Here is a 25964-nt window from a genome sequence, read left to right on the forward strand (position 1 = left end):
ACCCTTAACACCCTTGTCCGTTAGGACAAGAAGTTAAGAAAATGGATGCTTGCTGGTGCCCGTCACCAGCAAACGTTCGGGGCGAGAGGCGGGTAACCCTGGACAGGTCGCCAGTCCAGGGTGACCTGTCCACAGAGACAAACAACCAAACACACACACTCACAGCTAGGGGCAATTTGGAGAGGCCAATTAACCTGACAGTCATGCTTTTGGACTGGGAGGAAACCAGAGTACGCGGAGAAAACCCACGCATGCACAGGGAGAACATGTAGAAACACCGGAGCCGTGAATCGAACCCAGAACCTTCTTGCTGCAGGGCAACAGTTCTACCAACTGTGCCACTGTGCAGCCTACACACACACACACACACACACACACACACACCGAGGGACAATTTGGAGAGGCCAATTAACCGGATAGTCATTTTTTTGGACTGGGAGAAACCGGAGTACCCGGAGAAAACCCACCATGCACAAGGAGAACATGTAGAAACACCGGAGCCATGAATCGAACCCAGAACCTTCTTGCTGCAGGGCAACAGTTCTACCAACTGTGCCACTGTGCAGCCTACACACACACACACACACACACTTAGGGACAATTTGGAGAGGCCAATTAACTGGATAGTCATGTTTTTGGACTGGGAGGAAACCAGAGTACCCGGAGAAAACCCATGCATGCACAGGGAGAACATGTAGAAACACTGGAGCCGTGAATCGAACCCAGAACCTTCTTGCTGCAGGGCAACAGTTCTACCAACTGTGCCACTGTGCAGCCTACACACACACACACACACCGAGGGACAATTTGGAGAGGCCAATTAACCGGATAGTCATTTTTTTGGACTAGGAGAAACCGGAGTACCCGGAGAAAACCCACCATGCACAAGGAGAACATGTAGAAACACCGGAGCCATGAATCGAACCCAGAACCTTCTTGCTGCAGGGCAACAGTTCTACCAACTGTGCCACTGTGCAGCCTACACACACACACACACACACTTAGGGACAATTTGGAGAGGCCAATTAACTGGATAGTCATGTTTTTGGACTGGGAGGAAACCGGAGTACCCGGAGAAAACCCACGCATGCACAGGGAGAACATGCAAAAAGACCGGAGCCGTGAATCGAACCCACAACCTTCTTGCTGCAGGGCAACAGTTCTACCAACTGTGCCACTGTGCAGCCTACACACACAAACCTAGGGACAATTTGGAGAGGCCAATTAACTGGGCAGTCATTTTTTGGACTGTGGGTCTGAAGTTATCAAGATAACGAACAGCAATTATCCTTATCTAGCAGGTGAGGGTTGTACTTTGCCCTATCCTCGCATGTTGGGCAGGCAGCGTATTTTGACTTATGAGGAGCTCGAACGCCGTAGATGTCTTCTTCCCTTGCCCTTTTTTGCAGCACAGAAGTCAGCGTTTCATGGTCCGGTCTCCTTTTTCCAGAGCAAACGTCCTCAGCCGAGGACGTTTCCCCTGCGACAGCCCTCTCTTGGGACCGGTCTATGAATGCCACTTCTGTCAGAGCAGAGGTTGAGGACTCAACAACCTCTGCTCTGCAAACTTCCCCAGCCGGGGAAGTTTGTTCTGCAATCGGCGAAGGGTTGAACAGAAAGGCATCAAACTCATCATAGTCAGAGGTCTCATCCTGGTAACTCCAGGTTTCAAATTTTATCCCAGGAAGTATTTTGTTAAAAATCTTCCTTACTCCGGTGGTGATGACATATCCAGCACCAAAAGTTAATGGAAAAAAGACGGTTGTTAAAACCTGTTCCATACTAAAATTGGCAAAACACGCAGAGTCGAAGAGTCGAAGAGATGATTGGATATGAACTCCTGTTTTGAGATTCAAGCATTCATAACCTCAGATGTTCTTTGATCTATGTCATAGATGATGATGTCATAGCTACAATGAGCTATGGGGGAATGTCTTGCTTCTGATGGTTGCTATGGAAACGGTCAAATCAGTTCTACATGACTCAAACAATTTTTTTTCCCCCAAGATATTTTTATTAGAATTTTCTGTTACACAGACATACAAAAACAGACACACAAAAACATGAAAAGTAAAACAAAATAGATAAAAAGATAAAATAAAAAAACAAAAAAAATTAAAGCTCCGCGGAGCCTCAAGCGGCCCGAGCAGCCAAGCGCCGCTCCGGCCTATAGCCACCGCGGGGGACCCAGCACCGCCGCCCGCCTGCCACCGCGTAAGCTGTCGCAGAGTTGAGGCGCGCGTCTGCCAGGTAGTTCGCAGCGTTGAGTTCGGCATGGTTCCCTGGCGACACACAACAAATTTGGTGCAGATCGGTCGATGTAGAGAGAAGATATTGGTGATGGGATAACCTAGGGGGCGCTGTAGAGCAAAATCACAATTCAAACCTGATGGGCTCTTTAACATTGAACACAGGTGAAACGTATACAGTTTGGTGCCAATCGGAAGATGCATCTGTGATTCAGAGACAATTATATGCATATAGCAAAGGACAGACAGTTGGCCACGCCCCCATGAGTCAGAGTTCATCCTCACAGTTCATCATCAGCTCATATTATGTCAGGTGGTAGAAGATTAATTCCATATGTATTACTCAGTAAAAATAAGACATACAGTAGAAAAAACAGCTGATTTCCTGTCAAAAGTGGGCGGAGCTAAGGTTACGTCATCATCTTACCATGAGAATGTAATGAGGGTTGGTCAGTAGTGAGACATAGGAAGTCTGAAGCAGCTGTGACCTTGTATGTGGAAGTTATGTCACTTTGATGTTTTATGGCGAATAGTCAAAGTTTGGCACTTAGCCACGCCCACATGCTTTGACATACAAAAATTCCTGTGATAACTTTAGACCTTTAATCTCTGAGCTCTCTGCTGACTGAGTTTGAAGTCTGTATGTCAAACGCTGTAGGAGGAGATCGATCAAATACGACGTCTCTGAAAAACAGCAAATGGCGAATTTAATCCAAAATGGCCGACTTCATGTTGGGTTTGGACCATGGCTCCAAGAGACTTTTTTGTAGGTCTTTACAAGACAAACAAGTGTACCAAGTTTCATAATTCTAGGTTAAAGAATGGTTTGGGGCTGATTATTGAAAATCTTCAAGGGGCCGCTGTTGAGACATTAGGCCACGCCCACAAAAAATTACACTGGATTCCTGTTGATTAGGTCAAAGGGGTCAGATAGTGAACGTTCGCAGTAAAACATGACACTTCCTGTTCTAAGGGGGTGTGGCTTAGGTGTTTTCAAAATTTAACAACTGGGTGTTGTAGGTCATCCAAAGGTGATTACACAGAAGGTTTGGTGGCTCTGTGACTTTCTTTGTAGGAGATATAACAGTTTATGACTTTGTGGTACGTCGGTGAACTTTGACCCCTGGAACGACCCCTTCAACATGCTCGAAAACTCACGAATTTGATAACTTTGAATCGGCCATGCCTTATGAACAATCTGACCGAGTTTGAAGCCGATCGATCGAAATCCCTAGGAGGAGTTCGATCAAATGCGACGTCTGTAAACGGCCAAAATGGGCTCAAAATCGGAACTTCAATCCAAAATGGCCGACTTCCTAGGATACTTGCACTATGACATTAATTGTAAATTCTGAGCGTCTTGGGGAGCTCTACAACTGTACCAAATTTCAAGTCTCTACGATAAAGTAAGTGAATAGAAAAGGGTTTTTTGAAAGTTTCTAGGGGGCGCCCTTGAGCTGTTTCTTGTGCGATTTTTGCGATGACTTTAAAATACGTAAATTTTCACCGGGCTCTATGCGGCCGCCAAGTTTGGTGAGTTTTTGAATATGATAAAGCCCCCAAAAAGCCAATTTATTTTACGGAAGAATAATAATAATTTACAGTACGATTACAATAGGCCTTCGCAGCGCTTAGCTGCTCGGGCCTAAATAATAATAATTTACAGCACGATTACAATAGGCCTTCGCAGCGCTTAGCTGCTCGGGCCTAAATAATAATAATTTACAGCACGATTACAATAGGCCTTCGCAGCGCTTAGCTGCTCGGGCCTAATTAGAACACAGGATCCTGAGTATTTTTTTTTTTATTAGTATTACTACGTGTGAACCTTAGGAGAGGGTGCATTGCATAAAGGCGCTCAAATTTATTGCAAACATTAAGTCCTAACATAAGAAAATGTGACGTTGAAACAACAGTGTTTTGCCATTTAATTTGATTCACAAGAAAACTGATGAAGCAGTTCTTGAACCAGTCACGAGGTACAGTCAACTTCACCACCTGCTCCATTAAGTGTCAATACGCACTTCATAAAAGTCCTCCTGGATCACTCGACACGCTCCGAAGCCTCGGAACAGAGAACATGTCACTACTCTACACCTCCACTCCTCTGCATTTGGGTCCATCACCAACCACCAACCATGACATAAATTGTTTCATCATACTACACCAACCAAAACACCAACAATGACAGACAGAAGTAGAAAGATAAATAGCAAAGACAAGCCAAAAGGTTTTTTTTTTTAGGACTTTGCTTAAGACATAGTAAAAATCATCTGTCCTGAGAAAAAATAGTGAGACCTTTGAGGTTCCTTCTCTATTAAGTTCACAGTTCAGGCCAATAACACTGTCATGAATAAAGAGAGGGCTCAAAGTGTTCTCCAAGAGCAACTTCCTCCAATAATCCAAAAACTATTGGATGAACTATTTGGATCTGCCGGCTGAAATCTCCACCGCCCTTATAGAGATACAGGCTACACCCTGTAGATCACCCAGGATTAAGAAAATCTCATATTTGCAAATCCATTGTTTAAAGTGTAAGGTTCACATGTCAAATTCAGCAGTAGAGTTTCCCCAGGATTAAGTTATGTGTTTCCTTCTTGAGTGGATTTGAGTAAAAACCAAACCATAATGCCCACCTCAGATAAACCCTTTCCCCTGGCAGTGAAACATAATGCTTTTAAAGAGATAACTGGATAAAATGGGGTCATGCACAGGTTAAGTTACAACCTAAATGAAGTGAAGTGGATGAGTCATTTTATCCGGAGTCATTAATCCTCTCCCCCTCAGACTTAAAACTTCCTCTTTATGTAACTGTTTACATAAGCTTGTATAGAAAAAAATGCAATTACTGAGGAAAAATCTCTCCTCACAAAGATACCAGTGAAGGTACTGAATAATAATGAAATGTTTGCAGACATGATATGTAGCTTTGCTGACAAAGAGCTTCATGACAAATTAGTTTTAATGAGACACTGGCAGCATCTAACAATGGGCAAAAAAAACGATGAACTTAAATAAACTTCATTATTCCCTTTACATTACAGAGTTTCATAAAACACTCTGATGAAAATGATAAACACACAGGATGTATAATAGAGGTCATTTGTTGTCATATGACATGCGAGTTGAATTTCAGTCTCAGGTCTTTAACCGAAGGTCTGGTAGCTTGAGGGTTCTGTGCAGCAGCACTTACAGGTCCAAACCACATTCACTTCAAACCAAGTTCAGCCCAAATCATTTAAAATCAAATCATTTCAATCCCAACAGTACAGCCAGATACAGTTGAATATAAAATTATTAGTAAAAAATGAATATATGTCCTACTATACTACTGATTCATGTGATGATTCACGACTTTAATTAAAATGTTTTCTTTTATTGATGAAAAAGAGCAAAGCAGTCTAGTTAGAAATTAAAATCCATGCCTAAAACATGCAATGTGTGGTTTTACAGAGTTACATCAATGTATTTAAGGAGATCTAAATCTATTTGTCTCTTTGTGAACAGAATTTTCTTCTAACAGGGTGCTTTAACTCTCCATGAGGTAATGTGACTCCCACTGAAATGTGCCCCTCTACCTGCAGCTGCAGGAGAATGTGGGCGCTGATTCTGTTGCCTCCGATTCAGCGCCCAGGAGAGAAGTGCAGTAATTAGAGGCCTCTGTTTCATAAGCCTTTTCAGTGGAGCTCTCAGCAGCTCTGACCAGCACATTTTTGTATCCATTTATGATGACAGTAAAAGCTCCTGACATTTTCTTTGCTGACCGTTAATGACATAACCAGGAAACTTCTCACTGTGTGAGGCATATGCATGCAGAGAATATACTGACATGTAGAGACTTAGACTATTTTAGTCCACCATTCAAATAAGCACAAGAAATGATGGAATATACACTCACTGCCAAATGTACAGTGGTGTGAAAAGTGTTTGCCCCCTTTCTGGCTTTCTATTCTTTTGCAATTTTGCAAATGCTTGTCACTTCAGTATTACAAACCAGCATGAAACCAGTTTAAATATTAGTCAAAAACATGCAAGTAAAGGGGGAATTTTTTTTATTTTGTGTTTCCTTGCAATAAGTTTTGTTTGCTTAGTGAAATATTTGATGGTATATTTTGTATGTAGCCATCCATCCATCCATCCATCCATCCATCCATCCATCCATCCATCCATCCATCCATCCATCCATCCATCCATCCATCCATCCATCCATCCATCCATCCATCCATCCATCCATCCATCCATCCATCCATTTTCTTCCGCTTATCCGGGGTCGGGTCGCGGGGGCAGCAGCTTCAGAAGGGAGACCCAGACTTCCCTCTCCCCAGCCACTTCTTCCAGCTCCTCCGGGGGAATCCCAAGGCGTTCCCAGGCCAGCCGAGAGACGTAACCCCTCCAGCGTGTCCTGGGTCTTCCCCGAGGCCTCCTCCCGGTGGGACGTGCCCGGAACACCTCACCAGGGAGGCGTCCAGGAGGCATCCTTACCAGATGCCCGAGCCACCTCAACTGGCTCCTCTCGATGTGGAGGAGCAGCGGCTCTACTCTGAGTCCCTCCCGGATGACCAAGCTTCTCACCCTATCTCTAAGGGAGAACCCAGCCACCCTGCGGAGGAAACCCATTTCGGCCGCTTGTACCCGTGATCTCGTTCTTTCGGTCATGACCCAAAGCTCATGACCATAGATGAGGGTGGGAACGTAGATCGACCGGTAAATTGAGAGCTTCGCTTTTTGGCTCAGCTCTCTCTTCACCACGACGGACCGGTACAGCGCCCGCTTCACAGTAGACGCTGCCCCAATCCGCCTGTCGATCTCCCGCTCCCTTCTTCCCTCATTCGTGAACAAGATCCCCAGATACTTAAACTCCTCCACTTGTATGTATGTATGTAGCCACAAATGTCAATTTAAACTTTCATATATATACACATTTAAAGAGCCTCAGTAAAAATGTGTTTATAAATTCTTAACTCTTTGGTGCAAAAAAACTGATGGAAAATCGATTTATTCACTGCATGTTCTGCTGTCTGTTTGTGTAAGAAAGAGATGAAACTTCACTTTAAACCATTCAGATTACCAACAACTAATGCAAAACATGCAATGCCTATACTTAAAACACATGTTAAATATATTTTAAATGTAATTCGATCACAAAAATAGTACACTTAAGATATACCAAATAAGCACATTTATATTACATAAAAAGCCATATTCTTAAAGTATCCGAAGTATAACTCTAGTTGTTCCAAAAAAGCATATTGTAGTACACTTAGTACACTTTAAATTGTAATTTTCTGCAATTTAATTACTATTAAAATGCACTAAGTAAAAAATTAGGTGTTCCAAAATAACACACTTCAAGTATACTGATGATTAGACTGGCTTCAAAGCTAAAATGTAACATGCTTAGTATATTTATTTTTCATCTGAGCCCTAGGGACCTCTGTAAGTAAAAAATGATAGCTCTCCATCTTCAGTGAGAAAAAAACACAAAATAAATGTTCAGTTAGAGCAGCAAATTAGACTGGAGAATTTGAAAGTATAGCAACCTGTGTTAAATATCTGTTTCTAAAGAAACAGAAGATAATGAAGTTTCTCAGACAAGTTTAATATTTTTCAGAAAAAAAACAACAACATCCAAACACATTGACTCACATGACTTAAAACTGAGAAAATACCTAATGATTTGAGTTTTCAGTAGTGTAATTTCAATGAAGGAAACTGTACAATAGGTTTAATATAAACCTATTGTTTATATAGGTTATATAGGGATGGACATAGATCCCTGTTATCTTTGTCCATCCCATAGATAACAGGGATGGACATGTGGGCTCACCTGTCTGTTTTCCAGAGTATCAACCATGTGACACGTTTGCTTCAGACAAACTATGATCATCATATATTGATCACCTTGAGATTTAATCTAATTAATGAATTAATTAATTTAAAGATGTACAGATTCTCAGTGAGCCTCAGAGGCCACCACAGTTAGAAAGTTGCACAATATTAGACATAAATAATTGAACTGAACATGAAGTTAGCACGGGGCCTGTTATTTACAGGTTTATGAGTTTATTAGAGACAACTGCATTGATTAACATCTACTTTCAGTCTTGAGTGATGCTCTTGTTCTCCTTGTAGGCAAAGGAGCTCGGGAAGATGCCGATGTTCCCTGCACAGTGTCCCTCCAACCATTCCTGGTTTACTGCAAGGGAGGAAGGAGAAGAAACACAGAGTGTTGAATAGTGAGGAGGAAAAAACATAAAAACAGGATTCAACTTTACTCCACAGGGTTGTCTTAGTGTGTATCTCACCTTCAGTTAGGATGTCAATGGTGTCTCCTTCACTGAATTCTAAGTCCTCAGGGCCCTCAGCAGCATAGTCATACAGCGCCACCATCTGGTAGAGGATAGTACGGTTTGCCAGGGGGTCTTCCCTCTAAAAGCAACAATGTCAAATTTATAAAGTATTACATGAAAAATGTAGTTAAATTGACAACATACAAGTCTGGAAAACATTTGAGAATTCATTGAGAAAAACAATAACAAATCAGATTTTTTTATTTACATAAAATCAAACTCATGTTTTCAGCTAATTGGAGGGCTAATGACACCATCTACAGCCCTTCACTTTTTCAACATTTTGTTGCATCCCAGACCTTTATAAAAATGATTTGAATATTAATAATTTTAATAACTTTATTATTATTGTCAGTTAATAACTAATAGTAATATTAATCATTAGAATAATTAGAATATAGAACTATATTCTAAAAAGAAGGAAGAAAACTTCTTTGAAGAAAATCTACATACAAGACAAAGTGAAAACATGACCCTGGGAATTTTGGTCATTTTATAAAAATGTAAATATTTAGGGAGATAGATATTGATCCAAAAGGCTGAATATGTTGTTGGAGCCCCACTGGCATCAATCCAGTCTTATTCTTGGTTCTGTTTCCTCTGCAGATCCTCTCAGGCCTGAGAACCAGCTGCCCAGTTCCTGCTGCAGGTAAGCATCACCACAGCATGATGCTGACACCGTCACGTGTCAGTATGATAGCTTTAACGAAATAGTTCTATTTTTGAATAATCTGACTGGAGAATATTGTAACTCCTGATCTGACAATCGGGGTTGAATTGAAGCAGGTTTAATGAGCTGCTAGTGAGGAGTGGGTTTGGTCCGATTACTCTAAAAAATGGACAGATGGAGATGGTCAGAAACGGTTGACCTTCTGATTTTTCTATTTGGAAACACTGGAACTTTGCCTAGCTGACCACTGACTCCAATTCTCTGGTCAAGGCCTGATTTGCCTGATTTTGGTCTGTCAAGCAGATCTAGTGAGGATCTTTTCAACATGAATAATGAAGATTCCAGTACTTTATAGGACATACAGTGCTGCCAACATTTTTAAAATATGTTTATACCAGGCCTCAGTGGCTGAAAGATCATTTTGTTCACATGATTACTTGGTTTCTGCTCTGATGAACCTGTTCAGGGTGAGAACTTATTTATCACCAGTGGAGTCAAATCAAGTAGTAGAAGCCATTTGAAGGATAATCAGTGGGAATCAGCTTGAGAATGACTCATACCACAGTAAATACTTATAAACGTATTTTTAAATATTAATATTTTTTATATATTAACAAAAATGCCAGATAACATTTTGACATAACACCAGCATTTCCACCATGACAAAGTGATAAAGTTTACGATCCTTTTACCTGGCACCACAGGGTGACTCTGCCAGCCTCTGCCACTTCCTGAACTGTGCGTCCCGACTCCTCCTCTCCAGGCAGAGGCAAGAGAACTCTGGACCCAGACTGTTTATGTCTGATGAAGAGAAATAGAGAAAAACATGGAAGCTGTAAATGGAAGAGGAAACGTAGGAAAACAACACAATAAATGATGAAAAAACACATTTGTTTAATGTTCGTACCTCAGCCGCAGCTGAGATGCTGATTGGCCCACTTTCTCTGCGATTCGCTCCTTCAGCTTATGGTAAGGTGTGTCCAGAGGGATGGACAGAGCTAAGTTGTAGGTGTAGTGAACCTTCACCACCACAGTTCCCTCCTCTGCTCGCTGAGGGGAGCCAGCCTGCTGAGAGGAACAGACGGAAACTAAAGTACTAGAATATTTGCACGCCTGTTTTAAAGACATCAAGATATCAAATGTTTCTTTTTGTGCATTATTATTCACCATTTATAACTCTCTCTATCCATGACAAACCCCACTTGGGTACAAGGATGTTAAATGCACTAAGAAAAACCATCCCAGTTTTCCTAGCAGTGCTCAGCGGGCCAACGCTTGTTTCTTCAAGTGAAGAACACAATCACGCAACAATCCAGTCAGACATCTGTCTGACTTCGCCATGTAAGAGCAGAGATGCACTCTAAAAAGTGTATTTGGGCTGTAGTTCATGTTATGGACTTATTTACATTAATCTCACTTAATTCTTTTGGTTTAGTGATGACAGTTTACTTTTTTGTGTGAATTTACTTAATAGTTACAAATCTTTAACTTAAAGGAACTTTTTACTGGCGGCATTGAAACAATTAAGTTCAATGCTGTATTCATAGCCTACGTCTGACATCATGATGCAAGCTTCACCAGGGACAGATCCTGCATCAACCAGGGTGCTGTGGCAGTGCAGTGATAGAACACCACAAACATTAGTTGTTTTTTGCTGCCAACCCAACCTCAGATAAATTGCACTTCTCAGTCTGGTTCATTTTGCCAACAAAACTAAATTTTGTGCATTTATGAATGTTTTTTCCATAGTCACAGAGGGTTACACAGGATTAAATTATATGCTTAAAGGGGCAGCATTAAGTATTTTCCAGGCACATAGTGCTGATGTATACCACAATCAAGTTAATATGTTACCTTCAGTTGTTATAAGATGATCTATACATTAAACATAACTTAAAAGACTTCTCAATTTGACTGCGTGAAATTGGTCTCTTTCCCTTTAAGACACTCCTGCTCTTTCTGACATTTTCCTTCAGCATGCCATCACAACAGCACTTCTCAATAATGCTGTTTACAACCATTAGGAGCGTTGGACTGAGAAGTAGTTTGCATGATGACCTCAGGAGACTCACAGTTCCACCAGGTGTTTGCTAATTGCTGCTGCCAGTCTGAAGTAGCTGAGTGTGAGAGACGGAGGGAGAGGTGTTCTGTGAAATTACAAAAACTGCAGCAATGAGGAGGAGCGATTAGGCATCCTTCAATCCACTAATCTTCTCAAACGTGCATAAAACAATCAAAGCAAAAAACCAGGTATGTTTTTGATGATGGAATAACATAACATGATATGAAGCTCAAAAAAATTGACTGATCACAGTTGCATCATACTGACTAGTTTACCCCATGACTCTAGAATGAATAGTAGCCTTCTTATCTATTCATACTGTAATACAATTTCTACAGCAAAAACGACAACAAAGAGGCTCCTCGGCTTCCTCCTCTGACCTTAAACACCTCTGATCGCCTCACATACTGATTCAGTTGTGATGGTTACACAGCACCCTGTGTTCAGGTTCTAGACTTTTTTTTCAATTAAACAATTAGGATATAAGAAAAAATCCCCTAAAAGTGAGTCTATTCAAGTCACATAGAAAAAATGGAATTGACCTGTAGTATCTCTGGCTTTACTAAACATTTCTGTGACATAATTATCAGTATTTCTCAGCCTGAGATTCTCTCTGAAAAAACAAGTTCTTCTCAAGTCAGCAAAAATACATTCTTATGAGATCAGACACAAAGTAAAGGCGAGCTAAGTCATTAGTACATTTGTGTGTGTGTGTGTGTGTGTGTGCGTGTGGGTGTGCGTGTGTGTGCGTGTGTGTGTGTGTGTGTGTGTGTGTGTGTGTGTGTGTGCTACCTTGTTGCTTGCTGCGTTGGCCGTGTACCTGGGGGGCCCTGAGGCTGGTGGCTGTGTGTGGGTGGCATTGTTGTAGGATGGATGTGGAGTTTCTGTGGATGGACTCACTGCAGAGAAAATAAGGTAAAATCAGTCTGACAGCAGGTCTTTTCATGGGCATGGATGTTAAAATAAACTAAATGTAAAGCGTTGTTGTTGTAGGGTTCGCCCTCAGGAAGCAGCTCTAATACAAGTATCAGAAACATGGAGCTTTTTTTAACCGTTCTGTGTTTTGGTTACAGTCATTTCTCTTGCATAACCAAAACACAGTTCAGTCCTGAGGCTCTGCACTGCCGCTTTACAATGCAGTTTATTTATAGGTGCCCTTTTTGACACTCAAGGCCACCTTGCATCATCAAACTTAAAAATAGACACGATATTTAAAAAACCTAATAAAAATGAACATAATATAAAACTTTACATAAGACAGTAGCAGACGAGTTTTGAAGGTAGATCTACATGGAAGAGGATCTGATGGGTGGAGCAGCATGAAGGATGTGGTTGAGATATGAGGTTGTGGACAACTTTGAAGGTAAGGAGGAGTATTTTGTAGTCGATGTGATGTGTGATGGGAAGCCAGTGGAGCTTTTGTCAGGTTAAAGTGTGATGTAATAAATTAAAAGTTCCTGTGACATGATTTTAACAATTTTTCCCCTATCTATACATTTTATTACTCATTTTAAATTCCTTGTATTCCTTGAAATCCCTTCTTGGTCTTGCCCATTTCTCTCAGCTTATCCACCCCTAAGGGCTTTTTATGGGAGAGTCAAACCGCAAAAATCAGTTCTCATTGTAATCGCTGTGTGACAAAAATCGCATCATTTTGTTCTAAGCTTCATGTTGTGCATCCCTTCATGTCACAACCTTTTGCTATATTGTTTGGAATATTTTTCCCCACTCTCCATGAACACTATTGTATGATTGGTCTGAATTTCATGGCTGTGTTTATTTAAATGTAATATAATCCCAAATACTCAACTAAAGAGTGATGGCACTTTAAAGAGAACAAGAGAAGAGTTGAAATAACTTCACACAATTGATAATGACCACTGTTACCAAATGAATGGATGAGCTAAAGAAAGATCTGCAGGAAGTGAAGACAAACTTCACTTTACTCAAAAGGAAGTTGATGAACCGAAAAATAAAAGCAAGATATATAATGGATTCAACTAAATGATATGTTTGAATGATATTCAGACATTAACTAAATCTATGTTGGTCTTGGATTCAAAATCAGACAGTGTAGAAGATTACAGTAAACAAAACAATATTCTAATGAGTGGCATCCCAGAGGAGAAAATAAACAGATTTTTGCGAACAACTTAAATTTGGATTACAGCAGGATAACGATGGATGAGGAGCACAGAATTGAAAAACTAAGGAGTTAAATCTCCACTGGGTAAAGGCAGTACTAGCCTGTTTGGCGTCATGTGCGAACAGTGGGGGTAGTGGAGGTTGATGGGTGTTTTGTAATAGGTCCTGTTGATATTCAGATCCTGTGGTTGACAGCGTGGGGATGGGGAAGCTGGGAGTTAGTTGGTCAACAATTGGTGTTGAATAATCTGTCTCTTCTGAGACAGATTATTCTCAGGAATAATCCTGAGATTATTACAGAAACAGATTCTCACTGTTTCTGTAATAACAGTGTTTCTGTTTCACTGAAACACTGATGGCCAACTAATTACAATTAGTTGACCATCAGGTGAGTTATAGCTCTCTATGCAGATACTTCTCCATTGATGCTCCCTCCCTCCCTCTCTTTGATTAACTTTGTCTTTGAAGCCATTAAAGGAGCTACTGCTGCTACTAACTTGGTTCACTTTTCCTTAATATAGACAGAGCAACAGTGTTTTTTGTGTCTGCTCTGTCATATCAAATTCCCAGTCTCTCATAGCAGATGATCGATCATACTGGAGGCTTCTTTTTGTTATGAAGGAAGAACATGCATAGATCACATGTGCAGTCACTGTGCAGACACTGACTTAATGCAATCAGCTGAGCTTCCTCAGATAGAAAACACCTGGCTGAGACAAAAAAGTAGAGGAGCTACAAACTAAGACCAGCAGGAGTATGAGTTTTACCTCGAGGAGGAACCATAGATCTTGGCAGAGTCTCTGGGCGACTCGGTGGCTTGTGTTCTGGAGGGAGGGGGATCCCACTGGGGACGTGCTGCTGGAGAAACTAAGTTAAGTAAAACAGGAAACCTTGATATGTTTAACTATTTTGTGTGACAGACATTCTTGGAAAGTTTACAATAAATTACTGGGCAATGAGCAGGAAATATGCTTGTTGGAGTATTAATGGACATTTATAGGACGTAAAACCTTTACATTCTCCGTCTTAGATTTCTTGACTTTTGCAGGTTCAAGGAGCGACACTGGCAGCAGTCCTCTCTGAAAGCAAAAGAACAAAGTTCTGAACTGCCCAGAATAATCAAGAAATTCAGTTAAGATCAGAATTAGTCACACCCCCAGCAGATGAAGGTTGAAGTAGTTTTTTTTTTCTTAATTCAGGAAAAAATTTTTGTTTCTAAAGACAGTAAAATGATGTAAAAAGAAAAGCAACATAAACATAGAAAAATGCTTGACTATCTACATTTTATTAAAAAAGGTATTGCCAACATTATTTTTACCACATTCAATAAGTACTGGAAACATATTTATCAACATTAAAGGACTTTAACCCTTTGCTGAGAAGCTTTTTGCATGTTTCATCTGCAATGTTTCACTTTGTTGCAGTCTGAAATGATCTGTTTTGGAGTTTGACAATAACTTTAGTCAGCTGAAGGGGATTGACTGCATGATAATTCATTGCATGCTGTTATTTCATTTAAAGGATTTGATGTAGCTCTAATCTGTGATGTCCGTTTGAAGAAAAGGTTCAAGTTAAACTAATAGATAATAAAATAAGTTGAACATATTTCTATTGTTCTGTGCTTTCTCTATCAATATCTGTGTTGCTATTTTATTAATTATATTTTATGCCCTTTAATCTGACCAATAAAAATCAGCTTCAACTTTGAATTCTAAATGCTTAATAAAATGTGATGATCTTTAGAACATGTGAGATGTTATATGTTATGAAATGTCGCAATACCAATGAAATGAATTTAATGGAATTGCCTAATTTATTTTTGAGTAGGCAAAAACTACCAGTACCCTGCAGACTATAAAGGATTTGTCCTCACCTGTCCATCATGGATGACATTGATCATTCCATCTCTGTCCTCCTCTCCAAATAAAAACACCACGGAGCCTCCGGGAACGGTCAGCTGTCCTGGGCCCCGAGCCATGTAAGGAGCCCGCACACGCATGTATCGGGACTCCCTAACACACAACACACATTCACACACACAAGGATTGATTTATTAAATTATTTTGTTCTGAAGTGGAATTATGCTCAGTTGTATTTCCTGCAGGATCATGGAAAACTCACTGGACACCATCTGTCTTAGGCTCATAGAAACCAGGCTTCTGCACAGAAAGCAGAGGTGGAACATGGATTCAGTGACCGACTGAAGTCTCATCAGATATAAAGATATTCTGATCACACTTACCTGCTGCCTCAGAGGTTCAAAGCCTCCGAAATCATCATTAGGAATCATAGAAGATATCACCTGTAGATTACAGCATAAAAGTAAAAAATCCTGAAGGAAACTCTAGCTAGCCAAACTTCCGCAAAATCTTATTTCTACATATGTATATTAATATCTGATATTTTCAGATGTTGGAAATTATACTTCTGCAAAATTTCATTTCTATATATGAATATCTGATATTTTCCATCCATTTTCTTTACTGCCTTAGTGGGGTCGGGAAATAATTTAATTATTGCACAGTTATTAAATGCTTTTCTATGGGGAACATGCTATAGACCCTTCTGCCACTGAAAAAGTCTAACTAGTTAGTTGGAAGTGTCTGCTGAACTTGCTGTTGCTGAGATATTCTAGTTATTCTCAGTATGTTATATACAGTTAATATTATGAGTATGGAGACATCTATTATTGATATTTGGTTTCCAAGCTGACAGATTTTGATGATTCCTTGATTAACAGTTTTCCAGGCTTACTGAAGGCTTGGAGTTCTTGTTGGGACTCAGTTTTTCATTCACATTTAGACCAGCCTCATACTTTATGTATACTTAATCTGTTTCACTCCATACACAGCACAAGCTAGTAGCACTAGCCTCTCGGTAGCACTAGCCTCTCGGTAGCACTAGCCTCTCGGTAGCACTACCCTCTTGGTAGCACTACCCTCTTGGTAGCACTAGCCTCTTGGTAGCACTAGCCTCCCGGTAGCACTAGCCTCTTGGTAGCACTAGCCTCACAGTTCTGTTTTTTCTCCTGACAGACCAGCTGCTGTAATTAATTCTGTGAACTGAGTTTTTCTTTAGCAGAGAAACTATTCCAGTTTATTCAGTTTTCTGATAAAAGGGAGTGGTTCCTTTCCACTGTTAATAAAGTTCTTCCCCATGGGTTGGTAATGTGTGTCCAGTGACTTGATGCTTTGATTGATTGATAACTTTGTACAACCTACCATTCTAAACTGCATTTGACTTAACATTAAATGTGTCTATTTGATTGAATTGTAATGAATTGAATACAAATAAACTCTGACCCAGCTGCACTTGTCCAGTCAGATTACTATCGGGCTATTTATTCTCTCTGAAAACTCCAAATGGAGCTAATGTAATCTATATTGATGACAGATTGTGAATCTCAAGTAATTCCCTGAAGGACACATCACCTTCGCCTTCCCCAGGAAGTCTCTTTGGTGCAGTTGCTCAATTTCTTGTTTTCTGGGACGAAACACCGACCCCACTGGTACCAGCAGAGGGTCCAGGACCTCCCTCCTCTAGTGTGAAAGCACAAAGAAGTGACAGTTCAGTGCTAATATTCTAATGTCAATATGTAATATCATAACATACAAAGCACAGTTATTTAAGCCTGCAGTTAAGCACAAGATTTCTTGAACCCCTTTCAGACTTAGGCTTATTCTTCCCATTTCACCAAGAAGTTTGTTCTGACTGAAAATTAGACATCTCAAAAACGACAGTCGTGTTAATTTTTTTAAAATAATTTATTTACGTCCATTTACATTTTATTATTAAAAATGGCATGTTAAAAATGATTAATGCCATTCTCAGCAATCATGGAAAAGCATTCTGCCGGTATCATGCAAATAAATTCTTCCTATAATCTCTGACCAACTTTTTGCTTTCTGGTCTCTTGAACCTCTCAGAGACATTTATGTCTCTTGCAGTCTGCAGTCTGAAATATAATATGAAATAAAATATATATTATTTTCTTCATTTGCTATTAACATTTTGGGAAAAAAATAAATTAAAATGGTCTTTTGTGTAGTAGCCCACATTTGTGTGCGTGGGCACATACATCCTAAACCTGAATGTTATTGGTCAGTTTTCTTTTGTGTATTTGGCAGCTTGACGCTGTTTCTGTGAACTAAATGCGACTATGCAGCTAAAAATAAATATCCTGACTTTTAACCCTGACGCAGTTCTGAGAGTTGTCGCATTAACTCCAACTGAGCTCTTCATCCTGCATGTGCGCTTTCACTAGTTGTTTTTTTGTGTGGTTTCTGGAACTGAAACTCTGATGGGTCACCCCATCGATTCTCCATCGACAGACCGTGACATCTTTCGCGTTCTTCGCCACGCTAGACTGGGAGAGTTATTCAAAACGTTTGTCATAAAGAGTAGAAAAGAAGAAAACATTGTTGCTTGACATCCTTCTATGGAAGTCTCAGGTAAGGGAAGACTTTCCTTTCCTTTCTTTATTGTTTAGTATATATATCAGTGATTCTTGAGAATAGGGACAAAACAGGTCCTATGGATAAAGCACAAAATTTGAATAAAATATACACAAAATATTATTTTTTCAAATATCTGACTAAACTAACCTGGGTCATGTGAGCACAACAATGTATATTTTCCAGGTATTTGCTGAATATTTTTTTATTTTAAACATTGTAGTCGGTGGATGATGCCTGTAAAAGCCCTTGTCTAGGAGCAGAACTCAATACATTATAATAGTTTAAAACAATTAAAGAAATACTAAAATTATATATTATGACAATTAAGTATAAGTAGTCATATAAATAATTATAAAGGTATTGATAAATTGAATTAAAAATCTTTTTTAGATATTTTCCAACTCCATTGAAATTTGTCCCTAGTTTTTGTCAACACCGTCAGAAATGAAAAGAATGTAAAAAAAAAAATCAGGCATTATTAGCTCTGGTTAGATTAAGTTATTTTTTAGTTTTTTCTTCTATTTTATTCCTAAGTTGTTTGTCACAACCATGATGTGTCAACACCATAACTGAGAATTTACAAAACTTTGATGAAATTTTATGTAATAAAAGCTTAATTTTAGTATAATGTAAAGATTTCATAAACCTGATGAACTACAGCATGGCCTCCTTCAGAATAACATCATATAAATTGAGGCAGTTTGGCTTTTTGTCAACTCCGTCAGATGTCAACTCCATCAGAGTTTTTCTGACTCTTTCAGTGAAATTATTGTCAAATCTCACTTAAATGTGCAGTTAATTCATTTTAATGTAATTTACATAAATTGCATTACTTCACATGTATCAAGTTTTTCTTTTTACTCACTAGTTTGTCACCACCTTCAGTTCTGTGTCAACTCCGTCATGCAGTGTCAACTCCGTCAGATGGACTTTTGTTGTTTTTTGTTTTAAATAATATTTATTATTCTTGTCAGATGGTGATGACAAAGTTCTGGGTCAGGTCGATTAAAAATGTAATTTTTTTTTAAAATGTTGCAACTGAGAGCCTGTACCTTAGCATCTTTACATTTCCAAAACATCATTTGTCATATTTGCATAAAAAAGTTTGAGAAATAACAAAAAAAAATTATGGGAAAATTAAAACCCATTTTGTCCCTATTCTCAAGAATCATTTTTTTTTTTAAGCTATGCGGGCATATAAGTTTGTGTGAGTCGCGTCGTGCGCGACAGTTGGGCCTTGTGTGGATCTGATCTGTGGTTTCTGTGCCATGTGCATCGCGTTCATGTGGCATATTAGTGTGGGCTAGGTTTGTGCGTTTATGGGTGTTGGGGATGGATCAGGTGCAATGGCGGTTTTGTCCGAACCATTTGATTACATCCTGCAGGTGCCCTTGAATGTAAACGCACACACACACATAATTCTTTCTTCACATATAAATCATTCTCACCGCTGGCTCACCTCGATCTGAAAGGTTATATCATAGAGATGCAAGAACAGAGCTAACGTGATGGTTTTTAATTTTGACTGCTACCTTGATGAAAATTTCTGCAAAGAAACATAAGTCCTGATGTAAATATCCATACAGGTCAGCTTGTGCCCAGGAGGCGCGCGCGATCTGCGCTAAGGTAAACTTCAAGCATGCAAGCAGCGACAGCGCGAAGCAACCCACAGAGGTGCCAGTCCACGCTTCCGGTTTTGTGGTCTGTTAAATGCATCAACTATAAACCAATCTATTGGAATACTTCACTCAGTGCAACATGTCTTCTGTCCAACTTATTAAAAAAATTTAATAATTGAATAATTATTAATATTGTTATTTTCTAAAAACAAAAACAAGCAACACTTAGCCTGGCGGGCCACCAGGCTTATAATACAGTGGGGGAAACCCTCAGTGGTCCCCAAACTACGGTCCGCCTCCACATTTGGTTCGGCCCCCTGAACAATACCAGACAGCATTCAGATTTGTTTTCATATATTGTATTTTCCGGTTTATATGTGGGTTTTTATTTATTATCATATCTTCAACCACCAGGGACTGCTTGACTTTTATGTTATTTAATCAGTACGGTTATTTGCTAGCGGTAGAGCAGATAAACAGGTGTTTGTTATGAACGCCGCATTCCAGGTTGAATTCTTCGAAGCAATGCCTGTAAGTAGCAGCTTAACATATGAGGAATTCATATTCCCTCAATGGAATATATACCAGTCAGTCCCAGGGACTGTTTCACTAACGGTTTTTGCCCGTGTGGTTTCTGGGTAAAAATCAATCAAGAAACGCGCATCGCCCCCCCTCAACAATTTCCGGCAGCGCAGGTGATAAACGTGTAACACTTTTTCTGTTACAAACTGACTCCGGTCACCCACCAGAGAAGGGAAAAGTTATGTGGCCCTCACAGGAAAAAGTTTGGGGACCACTGCCTTATAGAAACCAGACCTCATTCTTCTCTTTTAATGGAGGCTATGGACTATGCTGCTAAAATGCAACATAAACCTTGTGGGTCAAATTTTTCCCCAATCTGTAAACTGTTTCATGCCCAGGTCTGAAGTAAAGACTGCAGCACTCACTTCAACGCCCTTCAAAGCCACCTCAATATTTCCCCCTCGTCCTCGTCCTTGTCCTCTGTCCTGAGTGGCTGACACCAGCTTGTCCATGGCTGACTCCCATTGGCCCATCCGACAATACGCAGCTGCTGCATTATATAATATCTAGGGAACAAATTACAACAACAAATTTCAGTTCCATCACTTAAATATTGATTTTATTTTCCGGGTGTGTAAATCTCTCTGAGATAATATACAGCATAATTCACAGCAGCAAATATCATTGATGTGATTACTCTGATATGTCTTTCCTGGTAAATTCACTTTGTGGTTTTGGAACAAAAACAGCTTTGCACAGCAGTTCCTACTCCACAGGGAAATCTGAACTGTAAACAGTGACAGAAAAACATTTTACTTTTCCAGCAGCCGTCAAGATGACTGGAATAATGATTATGCCTACAGAGGACTTACATATATGATAGTATTACACTGGTTTATGCTTGAATGTCACTGTACTGAGGACTTTGCTCTTAGATAGACCTCTGCATGAATCTGGAGAGTTTTCTATGGACGCATGAGGCAGCATCTGTTTTTTTGTCCAAAACAATAGTCCCCTTATAGCACCTGGCCGATCTCTGGAATGATGAGCTCAACCTCCCAGCATTCGGACATAAAATCTTAAAAAGATTTCTCAAACTGTTTACCATAATGGACAACACAACACAGGGGGAAAAAAGGAAAAGGGGAGATAATAGTATATATATATATATATATATATATATATATTTTTTTTTTTTTTTTGCAAAATCCCTGCACTTAAAATTAAGCAAGTCTTGGCTTTTATTTATATTATTATTTTTGGTATTTTACTGCCAATTTTATTAATGTTTTATTACTATTATATTATCACAGTTAATTTTATTTCTTGTTTTGTCTTTTATCTACCTGTGATATTGTGATTGCTGTGAAGCAGTTTGGTCAGATGAGGTTGTTGTAAATGTGTTATATCCATAAACTTTGAGTTTGAGAAAACAGAAAACATACTTGTAGCACAGAGTGTTTCACGACTGAGGAGCAGTACAGAAGGTCATCACTCATTACCTGCCACTAGCACCCTCTGTGCAGGGAGAGGGACATCTGATGAAGAAATACACATCCTGTCTTCCTTTTTCAATAATTCTATTACAAAGACTAAAACATGAACACAGGCGTCGACATGTTGTGGGGACTCACTGCTCCTTATGGGAACCAGCCTGGTCCTCACAAGGGGAAATGCTGTTTTTGGGTTTAGGACTAAGGTGTGAATTGAGTTTTGGTTAAGGTTAGGTTGTAGAAATGAATGGAAGTCAATGGATGGCGAGACAAGCGTATGTTTTTGTGTATGCACAAGTCTGACTTTCAGACCTGCCAGTAGTAGAGTTTGTATCTCAGTCCCAGCTGTCTGTAGTCAATGACGGCGTTCCCTCTCATGTGCTCCTGCGCCCAGATACAGTCTGACAGAGCCTCCTCCAACCTGGACAGTGCAGCATGCACAGAGGAATGGATGAATAGTTGTCATCTGATACACGGGTCAAACTTAAAGCCTGGTTAACAAGTCTCTAAAGAAGCCCACACAAGCACAAAGACTTGTCATTTGTTTCAGTGAGTGGAGTTACTGTAAATGTCTTGGTTTATTTTCTCTCATTCTACCTCTAAAGCAGGGGTCCCCAAACCTTTTCCTGTGAGGGCCACATAACTTTTCCCTTCACTGGTGGGGGCCGGAGTCAGTTTGTGACAGAAAAAGTGTGACGATTGTAGGAGTGCCTAAATGTAAAAATGTATTGTTTTCCAGAAAGCATAATCAAATAACATTTTCTGGGTTCTTCACAGAAAAAATCCAGGAAGGATTACAGTCCCTATTTTCCGAACTATGAGCCGCACCGAACTATAAGCCACAACCCCAAAGTTAAGAAAAACAACAAAAAAACCCCAGTAAACATACACATATAAGCCGCAGATATCTCTGCCGCTCCAGGTTTTCCACAGATGCGGCAGCAGCAGAGGGGGGCGGACACCCAAAATTTGAGTCATAACAGGTCAATTGAATATCACATTTATTACGGTTGAAAAAAAAGGTGCCAAGATTAGATTTAACTGAACTGATTACGGTAGTTTCCGAAAGGTAACTGTAACAGTAAAAGTGCTGATCCTTCGTGTTGCTACTAGCATGTGCTAAATGAAAATAGGCGCATTCTTCTTCTTCTTCTTTAGATTTCAACGGCAACTTGCATCCATTATTGTTGCTCTACTGCAACAATAATGTTGCAGTAGAGCAATTATTCCTCAAATTACTCATAATAATCCCAGGATTATTTAAAAAACGAAAAATCTTCTTTCTCCCCTCAATGCTATTTAACTGATCAACAACATTCTCAAATTTCAATTCCCTATTAAAACCTAATTCCGTTTTAATGGGCGCTTTCTTCTTTCATTTCCAATTTTGACTTCCAATGATTCACTTCCTGCTAAAGAGCCCTTTGGTGGAAAAATCCACATGTAAACGGCTTACAGTCCGGAAAATATGAAAAAAATCTGAAAGCTCTCTGGTATTGTTCAGGGGGCCGGACAATTGTGGAGGCGGGCCGGATCTGGCCCGCGGGCCATACTTTGGGGACCACTGCTCTAAAGTATTATATCTTTAGTGAAGTTTAATTCCTTCTCAGTAACGAAGCTTTATAGTAGCTGCAGGTGTTTGTGAAGCCTCAGGAGACCAACCTGTCCATCTGCAGCATCACGGCCGCTCTCTGGAAGAAGGCAACAGCAAGCCGCTCATCCTTGGCAATGGTGAGGTCTAAACACTGAACATAACAGATGGAATAGAACAAGTTAGATTTTTTTAATCAGGGTTCAGGGATCAACCCACCAGATGCCTCTTTAGGTTTCAGGAGAATTTTGCACTCATTAGTGCTAGCCTCTTTGCTTTCAAATTTTCCTTGAACATTTGATTAATAAAATACAATTTTCAGACACTTTTTTATATGTGTTCAGCAAATTATCTTTCCCTTTATAGAAAAATGTTTTAAGGAAATCAAAAATCATCATGGTCATCTATTTATCTATATACTGTTTTAAACCAAAGGGCAGCTGAAGTGCTGCACAAGTAATAAAAAACAACAAAAGAGTAGAAAATGAATTAAGAAAGTGTCAATGTTATAAATAAAACATTATCAATAAATTTAGTGATAAAAGGAAGAAACCAGGACTGGCCTGATGGTCCTGCTTTCTGGAATTAAAAGATAGTTTAAAAAGATTAGATTAAAATGTAGAACATGAAAAACATCTTGCATGAAGATTTAGTAAATCTAGTTTTTCTCGACCAATTTTGTATTCCCTATTAGTCCTGTTGCGTATGTTTCCAATGTTTTAACATTGCGATGCCGAATGTCACATATTGTTTTTTGCTGCCTGCACAGCGTTAGCTGCTGATCAGCTGCTTTCATCTGATGCTCTTCTCTGTTGCTTTGAAATGTACAGGCTATGGTTCACATTCTGACCAAATATGTAATGTTGTAGTGTTAGACTGACAGTTAAGGTAATACTTGTGAATGCTGTTGACACAAACCCTGAGAGCCATGTCCATCTGTCCCAGAGCCAGGTGGGCCGAGGCGGCGTTGAAGTGTGTGCGAGACGTCTGCTCCGGGATCTGCTGGAGCTTTGCCAGAGCTCCTTCCCAGTCTTTGGCATCCACTGCCTGCACAGATTCATTCCAGAGCCGCAGCAACTCGGTGTAAGGCATTCTGGACAGCAGAGACTGGACCAAGGAAAAGCACACATTAATACATATCTTTGTGTTTCTTTGGTTTTAAATTATTTTCACATTCTGGCATCCAGTCTAAAAAGAATGTTTCATTTAACTTTCATGTGCAATTTCAAGAGTTGAATTAATTACTGCTTTTCTGATATGTATATGTGATCCTAAACTTTGAATAGTTCAAAAATTCTCCAGTGTAGTTAAAGAGTCACATTGTCCACCTCAAAATGTCCCCGTGTTATTTGCAACCCCAACGCAAAAAATAGAACCACCATAAAAATAAGATGTTTCTGTGTAATTACAATAAGAAATCATAAATGTGTTTGTCTATAGGGTCAATAAATGCCTAATAAAGCATTTAGTCAGCGCTTAGTAAAGGTATATTTAATAAGTTGGAAAATGCTGTAAGTTTGAGACGGTTACACTTGGGGTTTATCTGGGAACAGCTGAAGGAATAAAACTGCCCAGGTTGTGGCAGCCAGATTCCATTTGATATTAAGCACTTGAAAGTTAACCAAGCTGGTTTTTCCTGTCTATTCACTATTAAACACTAAAAAGATGTTCCACCTGTCAAACAGAAAGCTGAGTCAGGAGTTTCAGGTTTCTAAGTTAATATAAAAATACATAGATTAATTCCACAGAGAATTTCTGTGAAACCAACACAACCTGCTCTCCCCCTGCGTCGTTTGTAAAACAAATGTCTCCACCCTAAGCAAAATGTGAAGAAATTCAGTTCCATGTTTCACCAAGACAGTCGTTGAGAACATATTTCTATTTTCTTGAGATATAAGGATGTGTGGGTTGGTCCAAATAAAGTCCCACCACAGTATCAGCACTAAAGCAGCCTGCAGATGAGTAGTAAGACATTGAACAAAAACAGAAGTCCAACTGTTCAAAGCTCAGGGTTCCAATCCTGAGAATCTACACCAAGCATGGCTAAACTTCTAAGTAGTTCACTAATAGAGCTTATCATCAGCATGTGATAAAAAGGAGAAAAGCAAAAACCAACCATTCAAAAACAGCTTCAAGTTTAGGAAATTTAAATTAGAAATGAAATCAGTCTGTTGGTATTCTTCTAAGATAATAAATTCTTAATAGTTTTCCTGAAGTACCTCATATTCCAGGAATATGAGGCATTCAATGACTATTTCCTAATATATGTCCTAATAAGTCATTCATTGTCTGCAAAGCTCCCATTCAACTCAGTTAACACAAGAATAAAAAGTCTCAAGCACACCGTGAATCTCACCTTTCAAATAAGAATGAGAGATTGAAATGGTCCTGGCAGTCCTGGTGTCTGCTGTGCTCAGATGGACGTGTGAGGAAAGAAACTGGCCTCATCATTAGACTCCACCCAGCTCCTACGAGGAAGTCTTCCATCCACATTCCACAGGGAGACACACCAGTGGTGGAATTCACCTGCTTTATGTCACACGTACACACAGAAGTGAGCACATTGGTGAGCAACATTATTAACTAACTGTAACAATAAACTTCACCTCAAATTCAAACTGCTGGTAGACCTGAGAAGCTGTGACAGTTCTGCAACAGATCCATATGAACATCTTTCTTAACCTCTGGTGTTAATAGAGGTTTTTGTTTCCATTCTAATTATGGAGAGTCACTATGTTATTCTTCATTACAGTAGAGACTGTAATTACTGTGTGAGTTGACATCATAGCTCTGCTGGGAACTCACA

At 39.7% G+C, this 25964-nt stretch overlaps 1 protein-coding gene across 6 annotated transcripts; it reads right to left on the reverse strand.

Annotated features, from left to right (window-relative positions):
• Nucleotides 1-7827: 7827 nt before the first annotated feature.
• On the reverse strand, nt 7828-25617 carry noxa1 (NADPH oxidase activator 1). 6 transcript variants are annotated; one of them, XM_081611216.1, is made up of 16 exons: nt 25515-25617; nt 24077-24265; nt 23230-23312; nt 21880-21988; nt 20500-20640; nt 16908-17015; nt 15719-15778; nt 15598-15635; nt 15350-15488; nt 14493-14555; nt 14244-14331; nt 12124-12230; nt 10177-10337; nt 9962-10070; nt 8555-8678; nt 7828-8445 (listed from the first exon to the last, which is right to left on the reverse strand). In XM_081611216.1, exons 2-16 carry the CDS (start codon nt 24248-24250, stop codon nt 8348-8350), a joined length of 1602 nt encoding a protein of 533 aa, XP_081467342.1. In that variant the 5' UTR covers nt 24251-24265; nt 25515-25617; the 3' UTR covers nt 7828-8347. The 6 variants fall into 6 exon arrangements, with proteins under 6 accessions (XP_081467342.1, XP_081467341.1, XP_081467339.1 ...); XM_081611215.1 differs by having other exon boundaries at nt 14244-14334; XM_081611213.1 differs by having other exon boundaries at nt 10177-10334; nt 14244-14343.
• Between the last annotated feature and the right edge of the window lie 347 nt (nt 25618-25964).

This window comes from Poecilia reticulata, chromosome 9 (genome assembly GCF_904066995.2).
Source record: "Poecilia reticulata chromosome 9, P_reticulata-male-v2, whole genome shotgun sequence".
NCBI classification, from domain to species: Eukaryota; Metazoa; Chordata; class Actinopteri; order Cyprinodontiformes; family Poeciliidae; genus Poecilia; species Poecilia reticulata.

Bases quoted from the DNA above. Each gene is read 5' to 3' on its own strand.
- noxa1 (XM_081611212.1), bottom strand. From the start codon at position 24,250: ATGCCTTACACCGAGTTGCTGCGGCTCTGGAATGAATCTGTGCAGGCA. The intron at 23,313-24,076 runs GTTTGTGTCAAC...TGTTATGTTCAG, and splicing joins AGATGGACATGGCTCTCAGG to TGTTTAGACCTCACCATTGC. The intron at 17,016-20,499 runs GTGAGTGCTGCA...CTTTCACACTAG, and splicing joins TGGCTTTGAAGGGCGTTGAA to AGGAGGGAGGTCCTGGACCC.